At 43.0% G+C, this 22,832-nt stretch overlaps 1 protein-coding gene and 1 non-coding gene across 5 annotated transcripts; one reads left to right on the forward strand and one right to left on the reverse strand.

The window, feature by feature from the left end:
• The first annotated feature begins 339 nt into the window (after positions 1-339).
• On the forward strand, positions 340-17,304 carry OR2AE1 (olfactory receptor family 2 subfamily AE member 1). Of its 4 annotated transcripts, XR_011252831.1 has the most exons (4): positions 468-603; positions 3,679-4,256; positions 4,367-4,511; positions 17,056-17,304. XR_011252831.1 is itself a non-coding variant. In XM_069571221.1 (3 exons), the coding sequence occupies exons 1-3, from the start codon at positions 534-536 to the stop codon at positions 17,142-17,144; spliced, it is 711 nt and encodes a 236-aa protein (XP_069427322.1). In that variant the 5' UTR covers positions 424-533; the 3' UTR covers positions 17,145-17,304. The 4 variants fall into 4 exon arrangements, 3 of the variants coding, with proteins under 3 accessions (XP_069427321.1, XP_069427322.1, XP_069427323.1); XM_069571221.1 differs by lacking the exon at positions 4,367-4,511 and having other exon boundaries at positions 424-603; positions 3,679-4,230; XM_069571222.1 differs by lacking the exon at positions 17,056-17,304 and having other exon boundaries at positions 4,367-4,723.
• Positions 17,301-17,405, reverse strand: LOC138429831 (small nucleolar RNA U13). The gene has a single exon (XR_011252919.1). It is a non-coding gene; the product is annotated as a small nucleolar RNA U13 (small nucleolar RNA).
• Between the last annotated feature and the right edge of the window lie 5,427 nt (positions 17,406-22,832).

Consider the following 22,832-nt stretch of genomic DNA (forward strand, 5'->3'; position numbering starts at 1 on the left):
GAATCTGATCAACATCTCAGAAAGGCCCTGTTTGGATGTTCAGTAGCTAATGTGTGTGGCAGTGTGGAACTATTCTGCACCCTCTATTTCACTACTGCACTTGTGTTCCCCACAAGAAACTTTTCCTTGAAACTAAGGCATCCTCTGGCGTTGTCAGCATATTACTGGAACCCTCAAGTTAGAGGGTGGCGATTGGTGATTCCGTGAGGAAAGCAGTCTGAGAAGGCAGAGGAAAGTCTCTTGAGGGACATAAATCAGACTAGGGAAATCACTAGTGAAGTTCCTATGGGAGGAAGAGAGACATGAATCAGACAATGGGAAAATTTATGATGCTATGGAGATTTACAGAGAAATACAGAAACCAATGAGGAAAGAGGGAAGTATATGGAGCCTTAAGTAAGGGAAATGTGTGGATGTGCTGATGGGGCTGGAATGACCAGAGAGAATGTGGGGAACACTGGGCTGTCAGACCACAGGAAGCTAAGTTTGAAATAACAGTGTAAGGCCCTAAAGATGCTCCTCTGCTGCATGAAATGGAGAGAGATTACTGGTCAAATTACACCCTGAAGAATACATCCAATCCCGAGTTCTTCACTCTCAAAAGTAAGTAATCTGGAATACATGAAGATCCAGGAAGATGCTTAGAAGGAAAAACACAAAGAGGGATAGGGTGGGTATTTGGGGATTAATTTAGACTATTTTTTTTTTGAAGTTCACTTTCACCGTGGAGATTGAGTTCTTATTCCGATCAGTATTTATGTGAGAATTAGATAAAGGGCCTATTGGGAAATCTGGCAGATTAAATGTTGTGATCCTGGCTTTATCAGCCTGATTTGTAATTTTCATGCTCTCAGGTCTTCCTGGGTCTTATCTTTCCTGTTTTCAGATACATAATTATGGTAGGTTTGTTATGTGTCGCCTTGGCACCCATGCACCTCTCTTTAAACTATACTTAATCTTCAAACAAAGACAATATCAACATACCCTTCCACCTACCTGGATACAACTATCCCATGTACAGCTAAAAACCATGTAACCCTCTCCAAAGAGGAACAAATAAAACACACTAACCTTTTTCCCATAAAAAAGGTGAAATTAATTTTACTCCTAATTCTTACTCTCCTTTTATGTCCTGTAACTTAAATACTGAGATATGAAGCTAACCATATTAATATATCTCATGGTAGACAAAGGGATGACTGAGTGGAATAAACAGAAATATTTAGTAAATATATCTATACATAAGATATTCACATATCAATAAGTAAGAAATGCCTATAATATTGTGAGTTTTCATTCTGCAGCTGCTCACACAGTCATGACTGGTTTTTCTAAATACCTTCTTTCACAACCCATTCCATATTCCCTTTGTTTTCAGTGGGTCGTGGTTACTTGTTGGGTGGGGAGCAGCCCTAACTTTCACTCCTGAAGGATCTGGGCCATTAGCAGTCTTGTCTGAATTGGGTTGTTGTGATTTTCCACTGATTTTCATCACTGGACATTTGAATACAGAGTGCACCCCAGAAAATCTGAATTCCAGACTTGTTCCTCCTTATTCCCATGTAGTAGCAACTCAGTTTTCCCTTGCTAGTCAGGATCTATCACAACCACTAGCAGAGTAACTTTCTTTGCCTGTTGATTCAGTGATAAGAAGAGTCCAAAGTGGCAGTCTCAGTTCTCAGTAAATGAAATTGTGTTGCCTGATGAAGGAATTTCTTCCTTTGTAACTAGCAGAGCCTAAAAGTGTGAGGGTAAAAAATTTGGCAGTGGATCCTAGTTATAAATGGTACAATGGGGGACTCATTCCCACTTCCACCTCTTGATTTCTGTCCCATGAACTGTTGCAATAGAAGAAAGAGCACCATAAGTTGATAGAGAAATTTAGAACATATACCACATCTTAGAGGACAATGCCCCAGCAATATGAGGTGTTGTCAACTACCAGTTGCTGTAACTGAGTCTTCAGAAGTCTGTCTGGTCAATTGTCTCTGGATGCTGGAGAATATGGAATACACTAATGGATTCCTTCAGCGTGGGCCCATCCCCACATTTCATTTGCTGTGAAATGAGCTCCTTATTCAGCAGTAATAACATTACTTCACGGAATAACATGGTGAACAGAGCATTGTGGATGTTCATAGGTGGTCCTTTTGGCAGCAGTGCTCTAGGGAAAGGAGGCAAATCTGTATCCAAAGTGTCAACTCCAATAAGAAAAAAGTAAAGTCCCTTCAATAATGGAAGCTATCCAGTATCATCAGTCTACCACCAAGTGTCTGAAAGCACTATGGGATGATGTCATATCAGGGGCTCAGAGCTGGGGCTCTGTTGGCAGATGGGCACTCAGTGGTGGCTAGACTGGCCGTGGTGACTACAAGTCCATGTTGTTGAGCCATGTAGAGCCTCTATCCATGCTGCTATAGCAACTCTGGGAGTCCATTGGCATGAACAGCACTGAGAAAGAAGGCCGGCATCCACAGAAGAGGTTAGCGGTTGGAAAGGATGACTCATTTTGTGGACCACAGTAGTGGATCTTTCTTCCTTTCTTTGCTGTGAATATTTGCATATTTTTGGTGGTGTGCAGGATAGTTACATGAGCAGAAGGATGGCTGTGTTGTGTTTATTTGGGGGCGATGTGTCATTTAAGGAGATGTGTTAAGTGTATGTTTGCCAAATATACTGAAGATGAACTCTGGAGTTTTTTAATAGGTCATCTTGGCTAGGATGAACTACATTTACTAGAATTCCCATTGCCGTGAGTTTCTGGTTAAGGTGGGCCACCTGAGAGGTTCTCAGGAAGATTGAGAGGGCAGGGGGAAGCATCCGTTGTTGCTGATGGGCTGACTCCCCTCACTGGTGTGAGGCGGCTGTGAACCGGCAGTTACTCTGCCTTCCCCTGGATCTTCCTCTAGTTTCTCTGACTCCGGGGCCAGGACTGTGCATTTAGCCTTGTTAAGCAGCTCCAGTTTGTGCAAGAGAAACTATGCCACCAGTTTCAGAGGCAACAATAATGACATGGGTGTCAGTCTGCCCTTGTGGGATTTATGTCATGTTTGTGGGTTCCAGCCTGACCTTGAGCTACCACGCTTTTATACCCATCTTCCCTTTCTGATTGCTTGCCTCATGGAGTTCAAGTTCTAGAATCAGATAGAAAGGTGATAGCTTTACATAGACTGCTTAACCAGCTTTCACAGTCAAGTAAGGCCAAATTTCTATACAAGACATTAAATGTGTATGTATGTAAATCTCTTGGTGGTTCAGCTTTTCTGGTTAAACCCTGACTGATGTAAGAAAAGATCTGTATATAAATATTATATTTATATCATATATAACATTTAGAGTGTATCTATAAAGTGTATATACTTCAAAAGAATATATGTATATATACACATATAAATGTATATATCTTCCTTATTGAGGAGAGACTTGTTTAGAAGTCTAGCACTAATAGAGTCTAGGTATTCTGAAATTTCAGAGTGATCATTCATATTTGTGAGCAGAGATCTGAAGTTCTCTTATTTAAAAAAAGAGAAATTTCAATAATCAGAGCTGTTGAATAATTAGAACCAGAAAAATATTATTCTTCAAAATTCTTCTGTGGATCGAAAGAGGCTTATCGTCAGGGTGGATGAACCCCAGTATTCCTGATACCACATTTCATCTCCACTTCCTGTTTCCCAGGGGCTGAGGACCGGGAGACGTGGCAAAGGAATCAGTCCTCTCTGGCAGACTTCGTCCTGGAAGGGCTCTTTGCTGACTCTCTCGCCCACCTTTTCCTTTTCTGCTTGACCATGGTGGTCTTCCTCATTGCTGTGAGCGGCAACACCCTCACCCTGCTCCTCATCTGCGCGGACCCCCGGCTTCACACCCCCATGTACCTCCTCCTCAGCCAGCTCTCCCTCGTGGATCTGATGCACGTCTCTACCACCATCCCCAAGATGGCGACCAACTACCTATCTGGCCAGAAGTCCATCTGCTTTGTGGGCTGTGCGACCCAGCACTTCCTCTATCTGACTCTGGGAGGTGCGGAGTGTCTTCTCCTAGCTTTCATGTCCTATGACCGCTATGTTGCCATCTGTCATCCACTGCGCTACACTGTTCTCATGAACGGAAAGGTGACGCTAATGATGGCCGCCATGTCTTGGCTGGGAGCATCCCTGAACTCCCTAATTTACACGGCAAGCTTGATGCGCTTCCCTTTCTGTGGGCCTCGACAAATCCACCACTTCTACTGTGAGTTTCCAGCTGTTGTGAAGTTGGTATGTGGAGACATCACTGTGTATGAGGCCACAGTGTACATCAGCACCCTCCTCCTCCTCCTTCTCCCCATCCTCTTGATTTCTGCATCCTATGTCTTCATCCTCCACAGGGTCATTCGGATGCGTGCAGCTGGGAGTAAGAGAAATGCCTTTGCCACTTGCAGCTCTCACCTCACTGTGGTTTCCCTCTGGTTTGGCGCTTGCATCTTCTCATACATGAGGCCCAGGGCCCAGCGCACTCCACTGCAAGACAAAGTGGGTTCTGTGTTCTACAGCATCATCACTCCCACATTGAATCCATTGATTTATACTCTCCGGAATAAAGATGTAGCTAAGGCTCTGCGGAGGGTGCTGGGGAGAGACCGTATCACTAAAAGATCACGAGTGCAGTTGTCCTGAGGACGTTAGTGGAATTCCCATCAGCTCCTTAAATTGTTCTCTGTAAACTAAAATGATATTTTCAAGGGTCCAGAGCCTTGCTGACTACTGCGAAATTGAAGTGGTTAACAAACATTTCCAGGCATCGATGCTCTCAGGCATCGAAGCCCCATACAGTACCATCTTAGTCCCTTTGGGCTGCTATAACAATAGTACCAAGACTTGGTGACTTAGACAACAGACATTATTTCTCACAGTTTCAGAGGCTGAGAAGTACAAAGATCAAGTCTTCACGGTGCTAGACACTCTTTCATTTCCTTTTGATCTCTTTTCAGATGGAATCTTGCCCAAACTTGCCTCCCTGATGAGCCTATTTAAAGCAGCCTCTTCACTCTTTGTCCCCTGATCCTACCTTATGATCATACTTCTCTGATATTGCATAACAATCTGTTCTTACTGTCTGCTTCCTAGAGTGAAATTTTCAAGAGGGTAAGGAGTTTTCCTTTGTTTCCTGTTGTCTCACCAATGCCAAGAAAAGAGTCTGACATGAAATAAGTACTCCATAACTACTTGTTTATGGATTAATAAATGAAAGGGACCTACATTGTCTTACTATCTCACGTGACATGAAAGATAGCCACATATTAATCCTATGTAGATGCAGAGACTTGACATCTCAGTGAACTTTCCTGGAGTCTAGTGGGCTGAGGGATGCCAGGGGATCTTCCCGACCCAGGAATTGAACCTGGGTCTCCCGCATTGCAGGCAGAAGCTTTACCATCTGAGCCACCAGGGAAGCCCAGGGACACCAAAGCCACAGCCAAATATCTAGCTCTTGCTTTTCCTACTAGTTATTCAGGCCCGGGACCATCTTCAGAAGAAAAATACTTGATGCTTGAGAGCAAAGTTCTGCTTTCTTTGATGCGTATTTTCTCTTTGAGAAACAGCTTTTCACCATTCTGTAATAAGATGAGCTGCCCATCCTGAGTAGGGTGCTATGTTATACACAAAGCCTTAAGGTTGGATTTGTGTTGTAACACTCCAATATCAAGTAGACAGAATTTTCAGAGGTGTGATGCATGCATTATTCCTGAAGGCACAATGGTCTGATATAAACAGCGAGCTCACAAGCCTAGTTACCGAGAGTGGTTGTTCTTCTGCTACACCCACCCCTACTCTCTACACACATACACGTACAACTACGACCTTGTCCAGGATGCTATAGGATTATTTGGGAATGAAACAGTCTGAGCTAAGCTGATGGATGGTTATTCATGTAATGCTAACATCTGCCAAAGGTAAATAGTATAGCGCATTGTGACCTCACTTTGAGAAGAGTTACTGTTGTTCATTGTTCAGTTGCTTAGTCGTATCTAACTCTTTGCGACCCTGCAGACTGCAGCATGCCAGGCTTCCCTGTCCTTCATTATCTCCTAGAGTTTGCTCAGACTCATGTCCATTGAGTTGATGATGCCGTCTAACTCTATAACTGTAATTATTTTTGATATATTCTAGATATTAACCCTTTATCTTATATAGGGCTTACAAATATCTCTGTCATTTCATTGGTTGCCTTTTACTCTGTTGATTGTGTCATTTGATGAACATGTTTTAAAACTTTGATATATTCCCATTTATTTATTTTTACTTTTGTTGCCTGGGATTTCTGTGTCATATCCAAGAAAACACTGTAAATGCAATGTCATGAAATTTTCTCTCTGTGCTTTCTTCTAAGAGTTTCATAGTTTTAGCTCTTACATTAGGTTTTTGATATATTTCCAGTTAAATTTTGAAAATGGTATAAGGTAAGGGTCCAATTTTTTTCCACTTACTATAGAAATCAAATAGAATAAAATACTTAGGAATTAACTTATCCAAGAAAGTGAAAGATCTGTACACTGAAAACTAACAAACACTGCTGAAAGAAGGTAAAGATATGTAAATAAATGGAAAGATATCCTATGTTTATGGATTGGAAATATTTACATTGTTAAGACCTCTTTATTACCCAAACTGATCTACAGAGCCAAGGCAAAACCTACCAAAATCTCAGTGGCATTTTGTTTTCAAAAAAAGAAATATCTATCCTAAAATGTATATGGAATTAAGGGACCTCAAATAGCCAATGCAATCCTGGAAAAGACTAAAACTAGAAAACTCACACTTTCTGATTTCAAAACTTACTACAAATTTATAGTAATCAAAAAAGTGTGATACTACCATATAAAGGGATGTATAGACCAATGGAATGGAATAGACACCACAGAAAAAGATCCTCATATATACAATGAGATTATTATCATCAAGGATACTAAGATCATTCAATGGGAAAAGGACAATCTTTTCAATAACTGTGCTGTGAAAACTGGATATCCACATGCAAAAGCATAAAGCTAGACCCTTACCTTACGCTATACAAAGCATTAAGTGAAAATGTATCAACTATCTAAATGTAAGAATTAAAACCATTAAACTATTATTTTCTTCTTAGAAGAAAACATAAGGGAAAAGCATCCTGATAAGAGGTTAACATCCAGAATATACAAAAATGACTACAATTCAAAGACGGTCACAATAAAATAACCTAAACATGGGCAAAGGACTTGAAAAGACATTTTTCCAAACAAGTTATACAAATGGTCAACAAGCACATGAAAGGATGCTCAACCTCACAAATCATTTGGTGTATAATTTATGAAAGTCATCTCAAACAGGATTAATGGCTTGAAAGTAAGACCTGAAACTGCAAAACTCCTGGAAGAAAACATAAGGGACAAGCTCCTTGACATTAGTCTTGACAATATTTTTTAGATATGGCACCAAAAGCAAAAAGAACGAGAGCAAAAAGAAACAAGTGGGACCATGTTAAACTAAAAAGCAAAAGATTTTCACAGCAAGTGAAGTGAAGTGAAAGTCGCTCAGTCGTGTCCAACTCTTTGTGACCCCATAGTCCATGAAATTCTCCAGGCCATACTGGAGTGGGTAGACTTTCCCTTCTCTAGGGGATCTTCCCAACCCAGGGATCGAACCCAGGTCTCCCACATTGCAGGTGGATTCTTCACCAGTTGAGCCACTAGGGAAGTCCAAGAATATAGGCGTGGGTAGCCTATCCCTTCTCCGGCGGATCTTTCCAATCCAGGAATCGAACTGGGGTTTCCTACATTGCAGGCAGATTCTTTACCAACTGAGCTATCAGGGAAGCCCTTCACAGAAAGGGAAATCATCAAAAAACGTCAAGTCAACCTAGAGAATGGGGGAAATAGTTACAAATCATTTATGTGATATGGGCTTAATGTCCAAAATATATCAGAAACGCACACAACTCAATAGCCAAAGCACACACGCAAATCAGATTAAAAAATAGGCTGAAGAACTGAAAAGACTTTTTCCAAAGAAGACACACAAATGGCTAGCAGGAATATGAAAATGTGCTCAATATCCCTAATCATCAGGGAAATGCAAGTCAAAACCACAGTGTGGTATCACCTCATACCTGTGAGAATGGCTCTTCTCAAAAAGAACAGAGACAATTGCTGAGGAGGATTTGGAAAAAAGAGAATCCTTGTGCCCTGTTGTTGCTGTTTAGTCACTAAGTTGAATCTGACTCTTTCAACCCCATGGACTGCAGCATGCCAGGCTTCCCTATCTCCTGGAGTTTGTTCAAACTCACGTCCATTGAGCTGGTGATGCCATCCAACCATCTCTTCCTCTGCTGCCCCCTTCTCCTCCTGCCCTCAATCTTTCCCAGCATCAGGATCTTGGGAATGTAAATTGGTAGCGTTACTATTGAAAAAATATTCAGGTTCCTCAATAATTAAAAATAGAACCACATTATGATCTAGGAATTCCAGTTCTGGGTAGAAATCCAAGTAAATGAAATCTCTGTCTTGAAAAGTTATCTTTCCCCATGTTCGCTGCAGTATTATTAATAGTAGCCAAAATATGGAAACAACCTCAGTGTCTGTCTATGGATGAATGGATAAAGAAAAGGTGGCATATATATACAATGGAATATTAGTTCTATAAAAAATAAAGAATTCTTGTCATTTGTGACAACATGGGTGGACCTTGAGGGCATTGTGCTAAGTGAAATAAGTCAGACAGAGAAAGACAAATACTCTATGATATCGCTTGTGTGTAGGATCAAAAAAGACCCTCCACTTTTAGATACAGAAAACAGATTAGTGATTGCCAGAGCTGGGGCTAGGGGTGGGGAAAACAGGAAAAGGTGATCAAAATTTAAAAATTTCCAGTAGTAAGATAAATTAGTTTGAAGGGTATAATATACAGCATGGTGACTATAGTTAACAGTATGAATTGTATATTTGAAAGTTGCCAAGAGATTACATCTAGGTTCGATGCAGGATACAGGATGTTTGGGGCTGGTGCACTGGGATGACCCAGAGAGATGGTATGGGGAAGGAGGTGGGAGGGGGGTTCAGGATTGGGAACTCATGTACACCCGTGGCGGATTCATGTTGATGTATGGCAAAACCAATACAGTATTATCAAGTAAAATAAAGTAAATTTAAAAAAAAAGAAAAAAGAAAAAGCTATAACTACTTGAGGCAAATTAACAAAACTCATTTTGGTAATCATTTTGGAATATATACATACGTTGAATCATTATCTTGTACACCTTGAACTAACAACTAACACAATGTCAAATGTCATTCACATCTTAACAGCAGTAGGAGAAATGAATCTCACTCTTTAATAAAAGCAAAAAAAAGCCATGATGAGATACCACATCGTGCTCATTAAGATGCTTACTACTAAAGCAGCAGAGATGAGCAACTATTGGTAAAGATGTGGGGAAACTGGAAAGCTTGTGCACTGTTGGTGGAATATAAAATGGTGCAGCCACTCAATAATTTGATGGTTCCTCAAAAGATTAAAAAAAGAAAGACAATTACAGCAATTCTATTTCTGGGTGTATGGCCAAAAGAACTGAAAGCAGGATCTCAAGGCAGTATTTATACACCCTGTTCACAGCAGCATAATTCACAAGAGCCCCAAAGTGGAAGCAATTCAAGATTGATGAATGAATGGATTAACAAATGTGGCAAATATATATACAATGGAATCTTATTCATCCTTGAAGAGGAAGGAAATTTTGACATGTACTACAATATGGATGAAACTTGAGGACATTATTCTATGAGAACTAAACCATTTATTAAAATACAAATGCCTAGAAGAATCAAGTTCAGAGACAGAACCTAAAATGATGAATGCCAGGTGATGGGAAATTCTTTCATGGGTGTAGAGGTGTAGTTTGGGAAGATAAAAAGAGTTTTGGAGATTTGTTGCACACAATATGAAAGTACTTAATACTACTGAACTATATATTTTAAAATAGTAAACATGGTAAGTTTTACGTTATGGGTATTTTATCTCAATTAAAAAAATTGTGTAAAAACTTTTTACATAATTGGATTGAACTGTACGCTGTATTCAAACCTGGATTGAATACAGGGTACTCTCATCATTAATGATTTTTAAAAAGCTATAATCCCCAAATGTACCACAAACATACATTTTAATGGGAAAAAACCCATTAGAAACATTTCCAAAACTAAAGATACAAACCTCACAATTACTGCTACCACTAAGCATTGTATTAAAGAATACTGCCTATACATTAGGAAAGAGTTAAGTTATCCTGAGCAGAAAGAATCTTTACACTATTTTCTGTACCTTGTTGCTGCTGCTGCTGCTGCTAAGACGCTTCAGTCATGTCTGACTCTGTGCGACCCCATAGATGGCAGCCCACCAGGCTCCCCTGCCCCTGGGATTCTCCAGGCAAGAACACTGGAGTGGGTTGCCATTTCCTTCTCCAATGCAAGAAAGTGAACAGTGAAAGTGAAGTCATTCAGTCGTGTCCGACTCGTAGCGACCCCATGGACTGCAGCCTACCAGGCTCCTCCATCCATGGGATTTTCCAGGCCAAGAGTACTGGAGTGGGGTGCCATTGCCTTCTCCATGGTAACTCTCCTCTGCTCTCACCAAACCTCCATCGGCTGTAAAAGGGACCAGCCACTGCAATCAGCTGGGGCCACTCTATAAAATCAAGTCTATCAGCCCACTGGAAACACTCTGGGTTAGAAATATCCCACATCTCTTCAAAGTCAGAAGGACAGAATCATTAAAGCAATACTTCTATACACTTAGATTGAAAAGTTTTGACTTAAAAACAACAAAAACCAGAGAAATGTTTTAAAAGCTGATCAGAAATGGTTTCCTTTTCTTGTCACACATTATCCCTAGTCCTTCTTTGAAAAGGATATATTAAATCCAAAGTTTATATAAAGGAATTTTGGCTTTCAGTTAAAAGTGAATAAAGTCGCAAAGAGTCGAACGCAACTGAGCGACTGAACTGAACTGAACTGAGAGCATATGTTGAATGAGAAAGAGAGAGAGTAAATGAATGAATTTCAAAGTGGACTCACTTTCTAGTTTTCCAGCTCAACATGGAAAAGATGGGGAGATGCCACAACTACAGAAAGAACAAAGGACAGTGCAATGAAAACACGTGCCCTGAGTTTTCACTTCTGTAAGCAACCTAGATGTCCATCAGTAGATGAATGGATAAGAAAGCTGTGGTACATACACACAATGGAATATTACTCAGCCATTAAAAAGAATACATCTGAATCAGTTCTAATGAGGTGGATGAAATGGAGCCTATCGTATAGAACAGTCTTTTGGACTCTGTGGGAGAGAGCGAGGGTGGGATGATTTGGGAGAAAGGCATTGAAACATGTATATTATCATATGTGAAACGGGTCGCCAGTCCAGGTTCGATGCATGAGACAGGGTGCTCGGGGCTGGTGCAATGGGATGACCCAGAGGGATGAGAGGGGGAGGGAGGTGGGGGGGGTCCAGGATGAGGAACACATGTACACCGTGGCGGATTCATGTCCATGTATGACAAAACCACTACAATATTGTAAAGTAATTAGCCTCCAATTAAAATAAATGAATTTAAACTTAAAAGAATAAAAAATATAAAGTAGAAAGTGAAAAAAAACACCCCCAAACAAAACCTCCTGTAGCTAAGTTTCTGCTGGGATATCTGATGGTTTAACTATGCAAAAAAAAATTCCAGCAATGTGGGTTTGGGGTGCATCTACTAAAGGAGTTCATCTGGGAAAGGTGGAGAGGAAATTAGGGCTTCTTCAGAGGGAAAGAAAGTTCAGGAAGTTCTGAGGCAGTAATGAGACAGTGAAGACCTCTGTTGGGAGAATCAGTATCTGAGAAATAAGCCTCATGTCTGCAGGACAGGAAATCTGAGCCAGAGAGCAGCCTGCACACAGGGCTTTGCCTCTGAACATCTGGACATAACTTACAACCTTCAGTTCAGGGCCTGGGCCCTGGGGGAGGCATCAGAGCTGGATGAATATCAAGGCTTGGTTAGAATTCACAGTCCATTTGCCACCTGGTACATTCCTTTCAGTTAAAATTTTAATAATTTTGCCAAATCACATCCTTTCTAGTGATTTTATATAAGTGATTCTGCCTTATTTTTTTAAAGCCAATTAATTTCATAGATAAATATCTGAAGTCGAAGACAGCCATCATCTTGTTTCTGTTAGATGCTCACTCACTCACTGCAAAGACCCACACAAGAGGTGCCTGCTTTGAAGGCATAGAAGTAAAGCAGGAAGTTCTTGTTTCAGCTCTCAAATCCCCTCAGTGGTCACCAGTTACAAGAGGTGTATGGAAATAACTGTCGGTGTTTGCAGTTCTTGAGGGAGCTCACATATGTGCCAATTACTCAAGGGTGAATATGAGGGTTGTCTTAGAAAGTGAAGTTTCCAATCAATCCAGAAGAAATTTTTAAAAAGGGGGAACCCACAGCATATGCTGGCAACAGGAAAGTCTGACTCTAGTGTATTCAGCTTAACGAGTCATGACCGGGCACCCCCCTCATTCTTTTCTCCTAAGGGGGATTGTGCCTTCCTGAGAATCTGAATCTGGCAGAAAGAAAATCCTCTTCACAATACTCACAAGATGGAACATCAAGTCCTGTATTGAATCAGTTAGAGAACTCAGCTGTCTGGGGAGGCAAACCTGAGCTCTTAGCAATTGGCAGTGGGGCCACGGGATAACCTTGGCCGTGTGCTGAGTAGAGCCTATGATGCCACTTCTAGAGAGCTTGAAACCTCATACCTTCTTCCTAAGCAGGGGAATTTTTATTATGGAACTCACCTGAGATTGGCAACCATAAGAAGCAAAGCTGGAGCTCAAGTAGCACGCACCTTTTTGTAGGACAGAATATTTCCAAAATAAGGCAGAGGTTTTGGTCCAGGAATCCCCAGCTTCTTAAAAAATCCATGTGAATAAGTCCCATATCTATAAAGTGAAACAGAAAACCAGGTCACAGAAATTGTGGACTGTTGGTGCCGGAGCTGCCAGTCGCTGATTCAGAACTGGAACTGTCAAATTAGCGAGGTAACATGTAGGCAATAAATAATATCAGCAACTCCAAAAGTGATATTACATTCACTCATCACCTCCTTTCCCACCTCCACTGTGAGACTCACAGGAAGTGATGATCATTAGTTAAAAGCAGCTGAAGTCTTCATGGGACCAATCCTAAAATGGATACTTGATAAATATTTCCAATTTGAGTGGTCCTGAGAGGTTCAGGCAGGAATCCTTTCAGGGAATTACTCATGTTTATGAGTAAAGAATCCACCTGCAATGTGGGAGACCTGGGTTTGATCCATGGGTTGGGAGGACCTGTTGGACCAGGGCATGGCAACCCACTCCAGGATTCTTGCCTGGAGAATTCCTATGGACAGAGGAGCCTGGTGGGCTACAGTCCACGGGGTTTCAGAGTCAGACATGACTGAGTGACTAAGCATGCACGTACTTGAGACATCACTTTGCCAATAAAGGTCCATGTAGTCAAATCTATGGTTTTCCCAGTAGTCATGTATGGATGTGAGTCTTGAACCATAAAGAAGCCGAGTGCCAAAGAATGGATGCTTTCGAACTGTGGTGTTGGAGAAGACTCTTGAGAGTCCCTTGGACTGCCAGGAGATCAAACCAGTCAATCCTAAAAGAAATCAACCCTGAATATTCATTGGAAGGACTGATGTTGAAGCTGAAGCTCCAGTACTTTGGCCATGTGATGGTAAGGGTTGACTCATTGGAAAAGACTCTTATGGTGGGAAAGATTGAGGGAAGGAGGAGAAGAGGAAGAAAGAGGATGAGATGATTGGATGGCATCACTGACTCATTGGACATGAGTTTCAGCAAACTCAGATGGTGAAGGACAGGGAAGCCTGCCTGGTGTGCTGCAGTTCATGGGGCTGCAAAGAGTCGGACACAACCTAGAGATCGAACAAAAACATGTATTACTTGACTCATGATTTCGAGATTCTCATTCTAGGTAGAAAGGGGAAATATTTTTGGTAGTTCCTAAAACTTTAATAACATCCTATCTGTTAACTTTGATCTTCAAAACAGATAGGGAAAGGGAGACCTGATTACCACCCCAAGTCCAAGATTCCAGAGGAGAGGAGTCTGAACAGTTACTCACAAATAGAGGAGCACCAGACTGGTAACCAGGAGAACCCAGGATTCCGTGGAAAAGTACGGGATCAAGTCCATGGAAACTTTTTGCTGAGAGCCTCTTCTCTGAGTTTCCTTTCAGCTGTGTGTGCTATTCTTTGCAGGCCTTTGAATGTGGAGCTTCCTTTCCTGGATAGTGGAGACCAGTGAGGCTGGGAGGTTTAAGCGATGAGAAGGGGGTGGGGCTGGAGCTGCAGCCAGTAGAAGGGCCACCTGGCTCCACCTGCAGGAGCCCTCTCTGCTTTGACAGGTGGCAGAGCATCACAGACACTCATTTGGTTTTGTGTTCTGTGGGAATTCAATAACAGCTCAATCAGTGTCATCAGTAAGCCCAACCATTACAGAAACTCTCATAAAACTATTGGCCGTGTCTCTTCTAAATTATTCTTATCTTCATAATTTGTGCTCAGTCACCCTGTGCTCATGCTTTAAAATACCTGAAATTCTCCCAGTGAGCTAGGTCTGAAGATCTTTGCCCATGCAGCTCCCCCTGCCTAGAAACGCCTCCCCTTTTTCATAAGTCCCCTGCTCATCCTTCAAATCCCAGCGCAGACAGAATCCCCTGTTTTAGATTTTCCTGACCAACTCCCTTGAACAGATATAACCCCTTCCTCTCCTGGCAAACTTCTGTCCTCTGCACACAATTCTATTATCTCTAGCACCATTGCGGGATTCCTCACCTAGTTCCCCTGCCACACTTATATTGTGGACATAGGTAGGTATTTGTCACCATTGTGTCCATGGGCTTCCCTGGTGGCTAAGATGGCAAAGAATCTACCCACAATGTGGGAGACCCAGGCTTGATCCCTGGGTTGGGAAGATCCCTTGGAGTAGGAAATGGCAACCCACTCCAGTATACTTGCTTGGAGAATTCCATGGACAGAGGAGCCTGGTGGGCTACTCAGTCACATGACTGAGTGGCTAACACAACAGACTTGTCCCTGGCACCAAGAGAGTGCTTCCTGCCAAGCAGGAATGAGAAAGGTTGGTGGACTTGAGTTGGGTGGAGGTAAGACCACTGGGCGGCGGCATGTCCTTTTCAAGTGGTTCTTGGTGATCACACCATCTTCTTGAACTGTTAACACAATCAGAGGGCCTGGCTGGGCCTTTGGTTACTGTCCCCGTTCATTTAGGAGGATCCACCAGGATTCTGTTAATGAGAGGGCTCCTGAAGGAGACACAGGACATGGAGGAGGTGGTGATGGCGGCACCAACGGTTATCAATTCAGGCTGATTTCTGTCCTGCCCTCAGAGGGGCCTGCAGTAGACAGCAAGTTACACAGATTCTAGACCAAATAGCGGTTGTCTCTCTCTCTGAAAAGGCTGCAAGTCCAAGATCAATGGGTATAAAGAGGAGAAAGCAGCCCGATCATCACGTGGACCCCACCTCTTTATCCACAAGTGACGGGGCACATACAGTGCACGTACGCGACTCCAGAAAGAGGGCATGAAGCTTTTCTCGGGGGCAAAATCGGGTCAGAGCAGATAGTCTCCTGCTTTGTGACAAATAGGGACTCTATAACGGGGCATGAGGACATGGCAAGGAGGAGGATTCTATTAGAAGTCGGTGTCGTCAGTCAGCCTTCACTCCATTCCTGATGAGAGAAGCCCAAGGACTGAGGGTCTGGAAATTGCAAGGCCTTATTGGCATTACTCTGACCCCATATGTCCTGGGACTTCTTGGTCTGGGAAATCATGAATTATGTGAAAAACTAAATCTATAAGACTCTTAAAATTAATGGAAACACAAGACGTGTAAGCTGTGTTTGTGGACTTCTTTCTCTGTTTATCCTTTCTCACTTTCAGTTCATCTGCAGAAGGTAGCACTCACCTTTCACCTACTCTTTCCCTCATTCTGGCCTGAGAGTTTGCAGGGCTGTTGGATGGCAGCCTGAGTGTGTGGATATTTCACTGGTAAATTGCAGTAAGTCCCAACTATGTCTCCTGCCCTCTTTCATTTACTTGGGAACTTATCACACAGCATGAAATTTCTACCATCATAGCCTGTCAACTTTTGGTTCAGACTTTCTCCCAGAGGCACCTGTTATAATCCACAGCTGCCACTGTAAATATAATGCCTGAATATATCTATTCGTTTGTCCATTGACTCAAGGACAAGTAGGTGAATATTAGGTACAGATACTGTGTTGGGCTGTGGGCTAGAAATCCATATAGTCCCTCCCTTGGGAGTGGCCTCCTGGTGGAGGGAGTGAGACACACAGCCAAGGTCAGTATGGGGCATACCTCTGAAATTTCTGGGAAAATGGAGCCCTACAGAGGGGTAACAAAGGAGAGAAATGGAAGCAAGCCTGAGTATCAATGAAGGACAGACCTGGGAAGCTGGAAGATGATCCTCAGGAAAAGTAGGATAGAAAGTCCCAAGAATTCTGATGTGTTTTTGCTGCCTCTTGGTGCCTTCTCTGGGCACTGTTAAGTAGCTTAATGCTAATATTCCCAGTTATAGATGTAGAAACTGAGGCTCAGTGACTGCAAATGCCTTCCCAACAAATATTGATCAAAACAACATGTTATAAATAAGCTAATATGAGAAATGGCTTCCCTGGTAGCTCAGATGGTAAAGAATCTGCCTGCAATGCAGAAGACCTGGGTTTGATGCCTGGGTTGGGAAGATCCCCTGGAAAGGGGAATGGCTACTCACTGAATGACTAACACACACAACACTCACTTCAATATTCTTGAGAAAGGTGGCAAGTCATTTGCTCTGAAATGCCAGTATTTCATGTCTGCTGTTTCGTGATAAGGGTCAGTTTGGGAAATAGTGAGACCCAAGGCTACAACTGCAAATTGGATAAAATTCTGGCCTCTGTCTCCACAGCTACCCCTGCCCAGAGGCTCCTCCATGGGTCTCCAGAACCAAGGACTCCATCTCACCTCAGCAGGAGCAAGGACAAGCACAAGTCATGAGGACTCACCTCACTATGTTCCTGACTGAGAGATACCCAAACTACCTCCCACAGGGACAACTGGGGTGATATCTGATAACTACTGACAACTTAATTCACTCAACTAACCCACAGCCTTTCTTCTTCTTGAGAATAAAACTCTTTTTTTTTTTTTTCACGTCAGACGGGTAATGTGCCGGTGTCGTAACAAGGTTTGCGGGGAGGCACATGTCACGCAGCAGCGTGAACACCCAATCATCACGCTCATGAACTACAAAAGGATCTGAGAATAAAACTCTTGTAGGAAGTATATGCTTTTATCTTCTTACAAAGCATATACTCAGCTCTGATGACTTTCTCACTAAGCCTTATACAACCATCACCTGCCCTATTCACCGCAGGGCCAGTCTAGCTGGTTGGGGTCTAACCCAAAGAGGTAGACTAGTCATTTCCTGGGAATAAAATGTAGCCAGAGTCACATCCTAGCAAAGGCAAATGGCCTTGCTCTGCAAGGGGAAATAATAGAAGGCATGATCTTTGTGTTCCTTCATTCCACAGCTGCTAAGACCTCACGGGAAGAGACTCACGTTCTGACTGCGAAGAAAGACCTGTGCACGAAGAGCACCCTCTTGCATAGTCATTTGTGTACGAACGGCCTCCGCACGTACTTTCAAAGCTCTGTTCGCAGTGCTTAGGGTGCAGATGCGACTAAGATCCAGACATTATTCAGAGACAAATAAACAGGCAGTTATAGTACAGCCAAGGAAAACTTACTACGCAGGCATGAGAACACAGTATCCTCAGCAGCTCTAAGCAGATTATCTTCTTTCTCACAAGTCAGCAATCAGTCAAAGTTGAAAATCAAATAACACTCAGGAAAAAAAAAAAAACCACACTCAGGGAAGACTCGGAGACACAAGAGGCCCCATCAGCCTGCTATTCCCATCCTTCTATTTTGTTAGCTCAGTTGGTTCCTCTTCTGGGAAGTCAGTCCTGATTTCCACTGGCTGAGAGAATCGCCCACAATATGAGAGGCAGTGTTGGTCTGGAGTGATTTATGTGTTAGATTCAAATTTCACAGGTTACACTCTGGAGTGTGCAAACAATGAAAGCAAGATGATATACTTGTGATATATCTCTGCTCCCATATCCTTATTTCTCTCAGGACAGCAAAACTTGATCTTGCCATTTGAGGTAATAAGTGATAGCTAAGTTTTGGTGGCTGGGAGATGGAAATAGACAAACTTTCTGGGTCTCCTTGTTACTGAAAGTGGAGTCCAGCTGCTACCTACTCAAAATTCAATAAAGCTGCTGCGGCTGCTTCAGTCATGTCCGACTCTGTACGACCCCATAGATGGCAGCCCACCAGGCTCCCCCGTCCCTGGGCTTCTCCAGGCAAGAACACTGGAGTGAGTTGCCATTTCCTTCTCCAATGCATGAAAGTGAAAAGTGAAAGTGAAGTTGCTCAGTCCTGTTGAACTCTTCGAGACCCCGTGGACTGTAACCTACCAGGCTCCTCCGTCCATGGGGTTTTCCAGGCATGAGTACTGGAGTGGGTTGCCATTTCCTTCTCCAATCCAATAAAGAGGCCAGGCTGATGGAAAGTATGCCTTGCTTTATTTTGGATGCTGGTAACTGGGGGTGGGGGGTGGAGGGGAAGGCAGATGCCTGTCCAAAGGCTGACTCCTTCCCCTCGCCCCCAATCTTTGGGCAATCAGGGCGCAAAAGCTTCACCTGCAGAAACAGCACAGTTGGCTCTGAGAGTCATCTTGAATTAGTCATTGGTGGTCTGGTCTGATCAATGTCATCTTGATTGTTTTTGTGTGTGTGGGGGGGTCTTAGTTGCAGCATGTAGGATTTTGCGGCCTCATGCGTGATCTTTCATTGCCGTGCATGGACTCTCTAGTTGTGGCTCTCAGGCTCAGTAGTTGTGGTGTTCGGGCTTAGTTGCTCCACAGCATGTAGGTTCTTAGTTCCCTACCAGAGACTGGACCCACATCCTTAGCATCGCAAGGCAGATTCTTAACCATGGGGCCACCAGAGAAGTCCCATCTTGATTGTTTTAAATATAGTTACTCTTCAGATCCAGGGGCTGTTTGTTTCCATTTCTTTGAGGCCAACTCTCAGAATTGTGGCAGCTTATGTTGTGGCTACATCACAGTCATCATGTACGTAAATTCTTCCACCTGGTGAGGCTTCAGTATCTACAACACAGCTCACAAGATATGGCTCAGAATTGTATCTATAGTCCTTGAAAAGGAACTAAAGGTCCTTGACAATGCATAATCAGTTCAGTCGCTCAGTCACGTCCGACTCTTTGCGACTCCATGGACTGCAGCACGCCAGGCTTTTCTGTCCATCACCAACTCCCGGAGCTTACTCAAACTCATGTCCATCATGTCAGTGATTTCATCCAACCATCTCACCCTCTGTCGTCCCCTTCTCCTTCTGCCTTCAATCTTTCCCAGCATCAGGGTCTTTTTCAATGAATCTGTTCTTCTCATTAGGTGGCCAAATAATTGGAGCTTCAGCCTCAGCATCAGTCCTTCCAGTGAATATTAAGGACTGATTTCCTTTAGGATTGACTGGTTGGATCTCTTTGCTGTCCAAGGGACTCTCAAGAGTCTTCTCTAACACCACAATTCAAAAGCATCAATCCTTCGGTGTTCAGTTTTCTTTAGTGTCCAACTCTCACATCCATACATGACCACTGGAAAAACCATAACTTTGACTAGATGCACCTTTGTTGGTAAAGTAATGTCTCTGCTTTTTAATATGCTGTTTAGGTTGGTCATAGCTTTTCTTCCAAGGAGCAAGTGTCTTTTAATTTCATGGCTGCACTCACCATCTGCAGTGATTTTGGAGCCCAAGAAAATAAAGTCTCTGACTATTTCCATTGTTTTCCCATCTATTTGCCATGAAGTGATGGGACCAGATGCCATGATCTTAGTTTTCTGAATGTTGAGCTTTAAGCCAACTTTTTCACTCTCCTCTTTCACTTTTATCAAGAGGCTCTTTAGTTCTTCTTTGCTTTCTGCCATAAGGGTGGTGTCATCTGCATATATGGGGTTACTGATATTTCTCCAGGCAATCTTGATTCCAGCATGTGCTTCATCCAGCCCAGCATTTCTTATGATGTACTGTGCATAGAAGTTAAACAAGCAGGGTGACAATATACAGCCTTGATGTACTCCTTTCCCGATTTGGAACCAATCTGTTGTTCTGTGTCCATGTCTAACTGTTGCTTCTTGACCTGCATACAGATTTCTCAGGAGGCAGGTCAGGTGGTCTGGTATTCCCATCTCTTTCAGAATTTTCCACACTTTGTTATGATCCACACAGTCTAAGGCTTTGGTGTAGTCAATAAAGCAAAAGTAGACATTTTTCTGGAACTCTCTTGCTTTTTCAATGATCCAGTAGATGTTGGCAATTTGGTCTCTGGTTCCTCTGCCTTTCCTAAATCCAGCTTGAACATGTGGAAGTTCATGGTTCATGTACTGTTGAAGCCTGGCTTGGGGAATTTTGAATATTGCTTTGCTTGTGTGTGAGATGAGGGCAATTGTGCAGCAGTTTGACCATTCTTTGGCATTGCCTTTCTTTGGGATTGGAATGAAAACTGATCTTTTCCAGTCCTGTGGCCACTGCTGAGTTTTCCAAATTTGCTGGCATACTGAGTGCAGCACTTTCACAGCATCATCTTTTAGGATTTGAAATAGCTCAATTGGAATTCCGTCATCTCCACTAGCTTTTTTCATAGTGATGCTTCCTAAGGCCCACTTGACTTCACATTCCAGGATGTCTGGCTCTAGGTTAGTGATCACACCATCAGCCTTGTGTAGTTCAATGAAACTATGAGCCATGCCATGTAGGGCCACCCAAGATGGACAGGTCATGGAGGAGAGTTCTGACAAAACATGGTTCACCGGAGAAGGGAATGGCAAACCACTTTATCCTTGGCTTGAGAACCCCATGAACAGCATGAAAAGACAATGCATAATAACTACACTATTATTATTTGGTTTCCTTTCACTGATTTCCTTTGTTTCTGCATTTTCTCAGTTCTCCGATTAAGCTTATTCTTTAGCTAAAGTTTTTCCACAGAGAAAAGGCAGGCTGAAGACATGGAGGGGCGGCAGGGACTATACAGACCTGCTTTGCTTCAGTTTCTCAACTGCGATTGCAGAGACAGGGGCACACCGCCTACCACCGCCCCCCACCCCTGCTCCCTGAAAGACCTAGCCTCAGGCAAGGAAAGCTAATAATTCCTGTTCTGAGCACTTGGCCTGCATTAAGATATTCAGTCTACCCCATAACCCTGTGAGTTAAGTGTTGTTATATCCCCTCTTCTACAAATTAGCAAGAAGGGACACATAAAGGTGAAGTGACCACTCAAGTATGCATCCCTAACTACTCAAGCAGTTGAGATTCAAATTTAGATCATCTAGCTTTAGAGCCCAAGGTGTTAACCAGGCTCAGCCTTGCCCAGGAATATAGTGCATGTGTGTGTGTGTGTGAGGCGGGGGGGCGTGAGGGGGTGGGGTAGAGGGGGGTGGGACTGTCACTAAAGCCTGGATCTTTTGAGAGGGTAGGCACCCAAACCAGAGACAAGATGGCTGGGTTGAAGTAGGAGAATTGTTTTTCAGACCCACACACATTGCCCCATAGAGAAATCCCCTCCCCCTCCCAGAAGCAGAGGCACTTTTATAGACTTTACAGCAAAGAGGAGGAGGAGGACTTCCTTAGAGTTTGCTCACTCTCTCTTCTATCCCTGAATCTCTTTCCTAATAAACTAACCACTAACATCTCTACCAAGGGCTTCCCTGGTGGCTCAGTGGTAAAGAATCTGCCTGCCAATGCCGGGGATCTTCCCCTGGGGCCAGGAAGATCCTCTGCAGAAGGAAATAGCTACCCACTCCAGTATTCTTGGGCTTTCCTGGTGGCTCAGAGGGTAAAGCGTCTATCTGCAATGCTGGAGCCCCACGTTCAATCCCTGGGTCAGGAAGATCCCCTGGAGAAGGAAATGGCACCCCACTCCAGTATTCTTGCCTGGAAAATCCCATGGACTGAGGAGCCTGGTAGGCTACAGACCATTGAGTGACTTCACTTTCTTTCTTTCACTTTTCCAATATTCTTACTTGGGTAACTCTATGGACACAGGAGCCTGGTAGTGTATAGTCCATGGGGTTGCAAAGAATTGGACACATTTTAGCAACTAAACATCTTCTCAACTACACCATATAAAGTTCCTTCGTGTCTCTCTTAACTGATTCTTGTGAAAACTCTGTGAGATAAACAGTGTTGGGGTTATTTAATTCCCGCTTGACAGGCTGGAGAAGAGTCCCACCCAAGCAGTTAAACTATGAATCCAGAACACAGAGCCAGAACTTGGGATTCTAAATTCTGCCTGTTTGCTTAGATTCAAGGGGCCTTCTGAAATAACTCTGCAGGTGGTGTCATCTTCCTGTGGGATAAATATTTCCTTCCATACTTCCCATCATGCTCCCACTCTTGTTGCAAATGCTACAAAGCCAGTTATGACCACAAAGATGATATGTACTTCCTTCGACCCATGACTATGTTGGGTATTCACTGAACTTTTGGTGTCAGATATTAGGGGATGTTGCAGATGGTTCAAACATGTCACTATCAGAATCATTTGGGTTTCCAGAAGAGCAGAAAGTGATGAAAAGGAGTAAAAGAGGAATCAAAG

The sequence above is a fragment of the Ovis canadensis genome, chromosome 24 (genome assembly GCF_042477335.2).
Source record: "Ovis canadensis isolate MfBH-ARS-UI-01 breed Bighorn chromosome 24, ARS-UI_OviCan_v2, whole genome shotgun sequence".
In the NCBI taxonomy this organism is placed as follows: domain Eukaryota; kingdom Metazoa; phylum Chordata; class Mammalia; order Artiodactyla; family Bovidae; genus Ovis; species Ovis canadensis.

Bases quoted from the DNA above. Each gene is read 5' to 3' on its own strand.
- OR2AE1 (XM_069571220.1), top strand. From the start codon at position 534: ATGGAGAGAGATTACTGGTCAAATTACACCCTGAAGAATACATCCAAT. The intron at 604-3,678 runs GTAAGTAATCTG...CCTGTTTCCCAG, and splicing joins CGAGTTCTTCACTCTCAAAA to GGGCTGAGGACCGGGAGACG.